Source organism: Apaloderma vittatum, unplaced genomic scaffold, assembly GCF_000703405.1.
Source record: "Apaloderma vittatum isolate BGI_N311 unplaced genomic scaffold, ASM70340v1 scaffold8371, whole genome shotgun sequence".
Classification (NCBI taxonomy): Eukaryota; Metazoa; Chordata; class Aves; order Trogoniformes; family Trogonidae; genus Apaloderma; species Apaloderma vittatum.
Window position 1 is genome coordinate 76,501 of NW_009700802.1, and position 10,987 is coordinate 87,487.

Below are 10,987 nucleotides of genomic sequence, written 5' to 3' on the forward strand. Positions count from 1 at the left end.
TAGTCGTGATTATTGTATGTGATACCATGCTCATATTGTTCTCTGGTGGCACCTGGGAGGATTAGACTGGGCCCTAACTAGTTTTTTATTAGTCCAAAGTTTAGTAGCACACTCTTTGTTTCACATTGTCTATAGAAAATGCCTTTGTTGTCTTGGTTGGTGTGAATGGCCTTATTGGTGCTTTGAACCTGAGGTTCTGCCTAATCTTTGACCTCTGCCTTCCCCTCACTCTCTTACTGTTTAATCAACAGTGTTAGGAGTTTCCATTTAATTGGATGCAGGCATTTCTGTCACAAACAGGATAGACTTGTATTTTTTAAGAAAGTATTGTGTGTAGAAGCAAGAAAATCATATAACATGAAATATGTCACCTCACTTCTCACTTTCCTTCTGGTAAGGAGAGTGACTACTCTTACATTTCATGTTTATAAATGTAGTTAAGTTTTTACTGAAAAAGGAGAAGCCTTATTGGGACAGGAAGGGGATAACTTCTGAAAATGACACCTCCAAGTTCCTATCTTGTCCACATTACTCTAGGATCTGGCACTGTCTAGCTCTCCTGTTTCCAAGAGGGAGTTGATCATGCTATAACAGACTTCTAAAAAGGCAAAAAACACAAAACAAAATGAAACACAGAAATTGAGAATAGATCAGGATCTGAGGTCAAACCCATCTCTCAGTCTCACTGAAGAGCTTTGAGATTTGTTTGGCTTTTTGGTTGACATTTCTTTGTTTTGTCTTACAAGCAACATATAAAGGGCAGCAGCAATGAAATAGAAGCTTTCATGTTCTACTACCACTTTCAGAGCTGTGATTGCAGTGCGGTGGTGAAATCTGATAATCTAACTTTCTCCTGCAGCCACTTCTATCTATGACTCTCCTCTTAGCCTCAGAAACTCAGTTTTAGAAATGTTTGGACATTTATGTAAAGCCTGCGAGTCTTTGCAAAAGGTCCAGCTGAGGAGTATGAGGAAGAGAAGGAGGGGCAAGCAGGTGCTTGTAAGGAGAAACAACAGCTACATATATGTGTCGATTTAAATGTTGATAAAATCTTGTACTTTATTGCACAATTGTCACACTTTGCTTTTTTCTGAAGAAATGAGCTGGTTGCTTAGGAGTACATTCTTGACACTTACTCTGTGTGCTTTTTGTTTGTTTTGTCCAGAACTGCTTTAATGATGGCTTGTGAAGCTGGTAGCCTTACCATGGTGGAAGCCTTCCTTCGGAAAGGTGCAGATGTCAGTTTAGTAGATGTCTTTGGACAGAACGCCCTGCATTACTCCAAGCTATCTGAGAATACAGGGATACAGAATATCCTATCATCAAAGTTATCTCAGGATGTGGGTATGTAAGAGCTGCCAATCTCCAGTTTCTCATTCCTGAACTGGCAAAACACATGCTTAGCAATGAACAAATCTACTTCATAAGGTAGCCTGAAAATTTTCAAAACCTATCGTCAGGTGGGGCTGAGGCTTCCCAAAAGCAGGAAAATGCAATCTTTGCCACCAATGGTATTATTTACCATGGGATAAGGCACTGAGCAGGGCAAAAAGAGGTGTTGTGGAGAAAGAAAAGGTAAGCTGAGATAGCAATATTGTGAAGTCTTTCATGCAATTTGGAATAGATCGTTTTTTATTATGTGAAAAAGTGGAACTTTTAGCTCATCAGTGGAAGAGTTGAACAAGGAACTAATGCAGGCAGAGGGATTTATGCTCAAACTAAGACAGATTTCTAAAGTAGGAAACCAATATGCAAGAGTCGTGTGAGACAACAGTAGAATAAGAACTGTCGCAATCCTAATTTTGTCTCAACATGGAACCCAAAAAGCAGCAGAGAAAGGATATGGTTTAAGTGGAATTTGGGAACTGAAGTATATTTCTCAGACTTTAGAGAGGGATTCAAAAACCAAACAAAGCGTGGTGTGGTGTGGGAAGTAGAGCTGAGGGGTGGGTTAGCAATGGCAAATAACATTTTCTTTGATAGCAGTTAATTCCACTTCTTTTCTGCTTCACAGATTCAAAATCGCCAGCAAAAGCAAAGCAGGTATTTGTCCTTTTGTTTTTAAAAATATTTGGGCTATGTGGACTTGAAGAAAAAACAGTAATCAACATGACTAGAAGCACTAGTAAATGTCATTGTGAGAAGAGCTGCCATCTGTAATGTGAAAGTTTTTTGCTGCTTATTTAAGATACATGTTTCAGGAACGTTGTGTTTAGACTTAGCTTCCCTCTGTAACAGCAGACAGCACCCTCAGTGGGGCAAAGAAGGGAATGTGTGTATGTATGTGTGTGTGCATTTTGCCAGGAAGATATGGCACTTTTCTCATGTGTAACGCAGGAGCTTGGCTTTTGGATTCCATATCTCTTTAGAATGTAAAGAAGAAGACCTACAGAACTTTCCAAAACATACAGTTGAATGTTATACCTGGTTACTGGACACCTCCACCTGTAAAACCCCAACAGATTTAGGCAATTAAATTAGTTTTTTACGTTTTTTATTTAGCATCTTATCTTGGAGTGCAAGTAGACCTTGTAGGCCTGCTGGTGGCTGGAAAGTGGATGAGAGTGCAATGCACAGGTTCATTCCTTCTCTAAGGAGAGGTGGGTTTTTCAGGGACCTCAGGCAGAAGTTGATGGAAAGGAAAAGTGGTAGCTGTTGTGAATGGCATGACTGGACTGTATATGAATGGAAGTATTTAAGACGACTAGTGCTAAACCTATTGTCAGCTTCTGCTTTTTCACTAAATCTTGTTTGTTTTCACTGAAGCATGGATTACAAGGGGGCAGATTCTTATTGTCAGGCATGTTTAATATCTTTGTATTAGTAGATACGTAGACTTGACATAGAAGAAAATTAAAGGCACTGCATGAGCTGCTAAAGTTGATATTAATGTGGGAATTTTTTTATTTTTTTATCTTTTTCTTTTTTTTATAAAATAACTTGCTCGGACTCTACTAACCAAACTAACAAACCTACCTTTTCTGGCTGGTGAAACTTTCAGCATGATCAAGGCTCTAAATTAAGTTCAGAAAGAAGTGGAACTCCAAAAAAACGCAAAGCCCCACCTCCTCCTATCAGTCCTATTCAGGTAAAGAAAAGATGAATTTTGAGATGCTTTTAGGGGGTGAAAAGCATTTTGAACATTATATGAATCATGTGGGCTGGATTTGCTCTATCACTTACTTTATATGCCTTACTACGAGTCGTTTTCCTGACATTAGGATGACACCATGAAAGAACAGGTCGGTTAGGTTAACTAAGCAAAATTGCTTTAAATACAGCATAGTGTAAGACACAACTCTACAAATTTTACAGTACAATTGCTTCTTCCACATAAATTGAAGGTCTCCTGATTTTGCCAACTTCCATAAGCAAATAGTGATGTATATTGTGATTATACATGTATATGTACGCATTATTATATGCATACATATATATGAAAGTAAAAAACTTAGATTTATGCAGTGTTAAACTGCAGTTTAACAGTTATGTTTAATATTAAACTGGAATGTTACCTGTATGATGGCTACACTGCATATGTAAGACTGACTCAGAAAGGCACTGTATAATTAGATCTGTTCTTTGAAATTAACCTAGAGTTATGAATTTTTTCAGTGCAGGGAAGAATACTCTTTATATAGAGAGTGTAAGTATAGGGGCACATGTTAGAGAGGTAGTTATACGTACACATATGTATACATATCTATTTATATAAAATCTTTTGCAGCTCAGTGATTTATCCTCTCCACATTCATCAACTTCAACTCCCATGACTGGAAAAGGGCAGGCTTTCTTTGCTGATCAAGTGTGCAAGGTATCAGTTTTCCTTTCTGATTAATCTTAGGGGAGGAAAGTATAGTACCTTAATAATCTGTTTTGCTGTCTGCAGAGTTTCCTGTGAATTAATCAGCTGAGTTTTAGGAACAAAAAGGATTCCAAATCTATTTCAATGTGATTTATAAAGCAAGTGTGGATTACTTTAATGTTTACTGAATATGTAAATAGAATTAATAATAAACTAGTTAGTATTCAGGAATATTTTTCTGCGATTCTGTGAATATGGTTGTGAAAGTAACTACTAATGTGATGAGAGCTCATTACCAAATAACAGTGAGGTGAATGACATTGTGCAATACAAGAAGTAGAGACCCTTTCACCAAAAGATATCAGGAAATGACTGATTGTGTTCGGTCTGATCTTTACCTTATGGTATTGAAGATTACTTTTTTAAAACACATGACAATATATTGCTAATATTTATCACAGGGGCTGCAGCCTTCCAAACTATCTATGAAATAGTTGTTCATATTTCTCTAACATTTAAAAAAATTAAGCAATGGTACTTGAGTGGCTTAACAGACTTTGAAATACTGACCCCCTGCTACAATTAAACAAGACACCAGAAATAAAAGAAACCCACTTGCCAGGCTTTATCCAGCAAGATCTATACTATTTATATACTTCTCTTTGGTGAACTGTCCAACTTTACATCTGTTTTCTGTTAACTATTTTCTTCTGTTATCTCGGTAGGAAGAGCTCAGCTCCCTACATCAGGATAATAGAGACAGAATGAGTGACGGCACAACAGGTATACAATAACACTTAATCTTTATTTTTGTATTTGGTTAGGTGTTTTAGATGGTGCGAAATGTTGAAATCCAGTTAGAAAACCTCTGTGCCTTTCCGCTTAGAATGTGAGACACAATAAGTATTGGGAATAACGTTTTGTATTTCACTAGCAACTCCCCACCAAAACTTCCCAATTCTATTGGGTGATCTAATACATTTTTGAGGAAAGAGTTTCTGGGAACAGTTTGCTCGTTCACTACACTTAGTGGTCATGGGAACAAACTGTTTAATTTGAAGGGTTGTAATAAATAGCTAGCTAGCATTTTAGCTTTTTGCAAGCTTTTAAATATTTTTTTCTCCAAAGGTGCTGATAGTTTATTGGATGTGAGTTCTGAAGCTGACCAGCAAGATCTGCTTCTGATGATGCAAGCAAAAATTGCTTCTTTGACATTGCACAATAAGGAGCTGCAGGACAAATTACAGGTGGCATATTTTTATGCTGTTCTAGTATTCTCTTAATCTGCTAAAAGAACAAAGAGCTGCTTTCTGTTTTAAAGAGATGTACTGTGAAGATAACAAGCTTTGGGGCGGTAGGATCATGGAAATGCTCTTTCCCAAAGGTTTAAATCAGTGTTTTGATCACTTCACTTTTCTGTAAATTACTGAATAACTTTGTTTATTATGATGAGCACATTCTAAAATATGTTGTTAACAGTTGTGCTAGCAGAATTTTAATTTACATAGCTTTGATTATTAGCTTAAGTAGATCAGCCCAGACTTTCAGTGGAGCTTGGCAATTACTGCCTTCTCTCACTGTAGATGACTAAATGGGAGCAGTTGGGTTTTGAATTTTTCTAAAACTTTTTTCCATGATCTATCCCTATAGGGTGTGGCAAGATTTCCTTGCTTACTCTATTCAAAAAATATATCATGTACTTGTTTTTATTGTGCAGTTGTTTGGTTTGTTTTTTTTTTTGCACAGGAAAGAACACCTAAAGAAGTGAATTCAGCTGTAGAACCTTTTCATTCAAACCCAACAGAGTTTGAGCAAACAGCAGATAGACAAAATGAGTTCTCAGCTCAGGAGCTGAAGAAGTCTGTGTTAAGTGCCACACAAATTCAAGAAAAGTTAACAAGCCCCAGTGAAGGAAAGATGAATTACTTCCAGGAAGACTTACAGGATACACAGAGGAAATCAGAGAATTCTGAAGCCAAAAGAAAGCACATAGAAGCTCAGGTCCAGTCTAGAGTTCTGGAAACAGATCATTTAAACAGCACAGACATTTCAGAAAATGGTTCTGATCTTAACGTGAAGTTCCAAGAACCTCAAAACAGGTATGAGGAAGCTGTGAAAGAGGTTTTGAATGTACAAAGGCAAATGAAGCCAGGTCTTGTTTCTTCTGAAAGTGAAGAAACCAGTTCTGATCTGAGTAGGTTGAAGGTTACATACGAAGAAGTTGAAATGCTTAAGCAAGAATTGAAGAGAGCATTAGAGGAAAGTGAAAGACAAAAAGAGAAAGTGAGAGAGCTACAGAAAAAGTTTGAAGAAAGAGAGCAGAATATGGCAAGTAAATTGTCTGTGGAAGAGTGTGAGGAAATGAAGAATTCATATTGTTCAGTTATTGATAACATTAATCAAGAGAAAGCATTGTTGATTGAGAGGTACAAAGAAGGGCAAGAGGAAATTAAAAGGCTACAGGAGAAGCTGGCAAATCAAACACAGTTGCAATCTAGCACTGAAGCTGGGGAAATGAAAGATGAGATGCACAGAATGATAGATGACCTCAACAGACAACTTAGTGAATTATCTCGGTTGTACAAAGAAGCACAAGCAGAGCTTGAAGACTACAGAAAGAGAAAAACTATAGATGATATAGCTTTGGACTACATTCCTAGAGGTGAACATGAAAAACTGATGCAGGTAACAAATTCTTTGAAATACAAAGCAGAGAATGAGTTGTCAGAAATGAAATCCCAGTACACAAAAGCATTAGATGAAGCAGAAGAGCTAAAGCAACTGTTAGATTCTCAGAAACAAAACTCTTTGCCAATCACTGAACACCGTCAGGTGATGAATGCACTCCGAAATACTGTAAAGAAAATGGAGGAAGAAATAAATGATCTCAAAGGACAGCTTACCAACAAGGAAAGCGAGGTAAAAATGTTGCAGAAGGAATTACTGGAAGAAAAAGCTGCCATTAATGCAGCAATGGTACCCAAGGCTACATATGAAAAGCTCCAGTCATCACTAGAGAATGAAGTTAGTGTTTTGTCATCCAAACTGAAGGATGCAATCCAAGAGAAAGAAAATGTGTCCTTAGATGCCATGCAACTGAGAAACGAAGTTTTGCACTTGAAAGAAGAGAAAGAAGGTATGCATAGTCAGCTTGAAGCAAAGGAACGGGAGGTCACCGGTCTTCAGCAAAAGTACCACCAGGCTCAAGAAGATCTCCTTGAAATGAAAAGATACTCTGAAAGCTCATCAAAACTAGAAGAGGATAAAGATAAAAAGGTTAGTGATTCAGTGTACTGGAGGGGTAGTGCATGAGTTCAGACTGCAAACTAAGTTGGATGGTACATGGGTGACCTAATATATGATGTGTCAAGTGGCATGGAGTGGAGCAACTTTTCAGTATGTTGGCCCATCTGAAAATTCAGATATCAAAGTCAAAGAAGTTTTCAGTACGTTTAACTTCACAGTTGGCTTCCCTCACCTATAGAGATATGGGCAATCTTTCAGCTTGCCCCTTGTAAGTTCTGCTTGGGTTGAGTTCACACTATCAGTCAACTAAAATTAAAGAAGCGGTATTTAGAGCAGGAAGAGCTTCCAGAGAAGACAAGAAAACAAAAGATCAGAAAGGAGCAAAAACTATTCTGATTTTACTACATTATCTCAATCTTAGCTATTTTGCCATTGCAGCTACCATATCTGTCACTGCAAATTTCTTTGTAAAAAGCTACAGAATAGCTGGCCTGTGTTTAGTGTGTTTCTGTCTTGTGTTCAGAAGCAGTATTTGTAAAAGTGCTAAATGCAATCCTTGTTTGTAAGTGTCGGCGGCTTTTAGAACAAGGAATGTATTTTGAATTGACTGGGCTGGGAGGGAGAGGGTAGAGAAGCATTGTAACCCCTTTGTTTACATGATGCCTCTGTCTATTGAGTTTATTTGTGGTTTGGTTTTCCCCACTTCTTAAATTTAAGTCAAATAACCTCAGGATGAGGCTCAAGATAGAAATATGGTGTGCCTTGCAGCTTTTCATGAAAACCTATTTTTTGGCTTCCTAGATCAATGAAATGTCCAAGGAAGTTATCAAACTAAAAGAAGCATTGAACAGCCTTTCTCAGCTTTCCTACGCAACCGGTGCCCCAAAAAGACAAAGCCAGCAGCTGGAAGCATTGCAACAACAAGTGAAGCAGTTGCAAAACCAACTGACTGTAAGTGTGGTATTTGTAAATACACCATTATTCCCAGCTCTCTGAAGATATGTGTGCTGTTCTTCACTCTGCCTTATTTAAATTGGAGCAGTCAATGTTTACAGGGAAAGGAAGTTCTATAACTTCTGTGTTTCTCTGTATCATTTAGTAATCTGCAAGTTATAAATTGCTCTTTAGATACAGTCTAACTAAAGAAAACACTTTTCCTCAATATATTTCCTCAGATCAATAGTGGAGCAAAGTTCCTGTACTGGTAGTGAGAGGTCATGACCAGACCTGTTGTTGAGATCCTGATTTGTGAAAAATATGGCCAGTGTGCATGGACTTGTGTGTTTTCTGAAGAACATTCATCAGCTGAACTCTTACTGTTTTTTTAAGCTAAATTAAGTTTGACTTTCTGAAAGAAAGTAGCTACTGAAGACATGAAGTTTCAAATCAAGCACCTCCGTCTGTTTATAGGGAGCACAGATTATTCTCTGAAATTCTGAACGGCTTAAAGATTTTGTGCATGAAAGGTCGGGTTTTCTAAGCTGGGTTGAATCATAATTGCTATTTCCAAGAGGTGACCTGTCCAAAGGAGCACTTTAATGCACTACTGAAGGTGAAAAGAAGTTACTGCCCACCAGAGGCCTTTGTTGAGAGCTCTGGAATAACTCTGAAAGGAGAATTTGCAGCCTGACATGCTAAATGGCTTACCTGATGTCTGCCTTCCTGCCTTCCCCAGCAGAGAGAAAGAAGAGTCAGTACATATATGGGCCAGAAAAAATACCTTGCAGTGGGGAGAAATACGTAGGCAGACAGTTAAACACTGCATCATCTCAGTGTAAAAGCCCAGACAGTTTCTTATCTCTGTTCATCAAGTCCAAAAGGACCCTTCTTCTCCAACTGCTTAAAGACCAACAAAGCAGTGTAGGGTGCAAAGATAGGTAAGACATTAGGAAAGTGGGTAGGATTTAAAACAGGACAGAGGCACTCTTTCTTTCTTGTAGGCTAGCTGTCCTAAGAGCTTTGTATTTATTCAAAAAGTTTGCTTTTAGGATCTGGCAATCTGTCATCATGAAAAAGAAAGTTGGCTTTCCTTGTTTAAATATGTAGTAACTAAAAGAATAGTTCATGGATTAAGATCTTGGTAAGAACCTCCTCCTCCCTGGGAAGGCATTAGCTGACAGACAGGTCACTGACTTCAGGGAGGAAGCTTGGTTGCCAGTGAGGGCTGGTTTGTCAGAATATTGCTGGCTTTCCTCACTTCTGGTTGCTGATTAACTCAGAAAAAGAGGATGTGATCATTCCACATGATGAATTTAACATTAGCACTTCTTACAACAGATGTCTTCTCACCAGCTTTATTACTGGGATGGGTAGAATTACAGTGTTTCTCTGGACCACACTTCCTAGAAAACTGTTTCGGACGGCTGGTGGCACAGTACTGCCTGAGCTGGTTTTCCAGGCATACATAAGACTATAGTTTGTAATTCCCCAGAGCTCTCTAAATCTAGTTGGGGAGTTCCAAATTCATGCATTCTGAATGCTCTTTCTGCCCGCCTATTTTCTAGGAAACAAAGAAACAACATCAGGAAATTGTCTCAGTTTACAGGATGCATCTTCTCTATGCTGTGCAGGTATGTTGTATATTGGCAGTTACCGCATTGGTATTTTAGTGGTATTTTAGTGAACGATGTTTCTTCTGCAGGTCTCTAAAGAGCTTTGCATGTTTTGTCTAAGACATGCTACCTAAAAGTTATGACTCTTTAAGCACAAATTTATCAGCACTTCCTTTTGTGAAATTCATTTAACTACTGTGCCTCAAAAATAGTTTGTACATTTTCTTAAGGTGTAGAGAGATGCTTGAATTCAACTATCTTTTCTTCTTTCTCCACTTGTCTAGGGTCAAATGGATGAAGATGTCCAGAAAGTGCTTAAACAAATCCTGTCAATGTGTAAAAGCCAATCACAGAAAAAGTAAACAAAAAAGCCAAGGAAAACTCCCCATTTTTATTAATCCTGTTATGAGTGTTTACTTAGATTTGTCTTACCATAAGTTTTAAGATTGGCAATTTGCTGCTTTTGTGTTATTGTGCTGTTTGTGAGGTGGATTTGTTTGTTTGTCTCTACCACTTCCCATGTGCATTTGCGTGTGCAGTAACTCAACACACGCCTGCTTTTCCTACCCAAAATGCGAGTACGTTCTTTAGACTTTTTACTTAGGCCACTCTGTGTCATGTACTTTCTAGCTTCCTCCAATAGAGGGAGGTTAATCTAGAGGAAAGCACTCGTGTTGCCTGAGTAAAGGTGAATTTCTCTTTAAGGTCTTTTGTACTGTTTTATAAGCTGCATCTTGATATTGGGGATTAACTTAGTTGCTTAATGTTGTAGTACTCAGATTCCTGACATTTTGCCATATGCAGTCTTTGGCAGAGCAGAAGTGAGCCTTGCAGCAGTGAGCAGAAGTAGATATTTATGCTAAGCCAGAATATCAAACAGCTACACTTCCTAGTGTAATATTATTCAACACACCGTAAAGTAGCTGTCCCAACCCATCCAATGCACTGAGAATACAAAAATCATACCATGCTTCATAGTTTCCTCGACCTGCCTGGTAGTGGAATGAAACTATTTCAAAAGGTAAAATCATAAGTTTTTTTAAGTTCTGTACGAAGCAGTACAGAAACATCTGTGTAAACAACCCTTTATGATAGGTTTAGCTATCTATGCAAGTGTTGGCCATGAAGCTCAGGAACAAAACCAGAACATATACTTTAGACAAGGGATTCTAGTGAACACAGGATGTTTACAGTGAATGTCAATGCCTCATACTTCCTAACCTCACTTTTGTAAAGATCTTCTCTTCAGTATATTTTTATCGGCCCTCTAATGAATTTTTTTGTAACTAAATCATTTTTTCTACATAATGTTTGCATTAAGCTTATTAACAAATATTTTTAATCGTGTTTTAGAGAGTTTCTTTTTATACCCCCAAGTCTTCAA

At 37.9% G+C, this 10,987-nt stretch overlaps 1 protein-coding gene across 1 annotated transcript in view; it reads left to right on the plus strand.

Annotated features, from left to right (window-relative positions):
* The window catches only part of RAI14 (retinoic acid induced 14), a gene marked incomplete at its 5' end in the record, with an annotated part of 33,292 nt that extends 23,068 nt beyond the window's left edge, over window positions 1-10,224 (plus strand). Inside the window, 11 exons of the mRNA XM_009878876.1 lie at window positions 1,166-1,344; window positions 2,015-2,043; window positions 3,002-3,088; window positions 3,728-3,814; window positions 3,965-3,967; window positions 4,531-4,588; window positions 4,934-5,052; window positions 5,552-7,081; window positions 7,853-8,002; window positions 9,556-9,621; window positions 9,888-10,224. Of these exons, the coding sequence (XP_009877178.1) occupies window positions 1,166-1,344; window positions 2,015-2,043; window positions 3,002-3,088; window positions 3,728-3,814; window positions 3,965-3,967; window positions 4,531-4,588; window positions 4,934-5,052; window positions 5,552-7,081; window positions 7,853-8,002; window positions 9,556-9,621; window positions 9,888-9,965 (2,386 nt within the window). The remainder of the gene's footprint in view (window positions 1-1,165; window positions 1,345-2,014; window positions 2,044-3,001; window positions 3,089-3,727; window positions 3,815-3,964; window positions 3,968-4,530; window positions 4,589-4,933; window positions 5,053-5,551; window positions 7,082-7,852; window positions 8,003-9,555; window positions 9,622-9,887) is intronic.
* Between the last annotated feature and the right edge of the window lie 763 nt (window positions 10,225-10,987).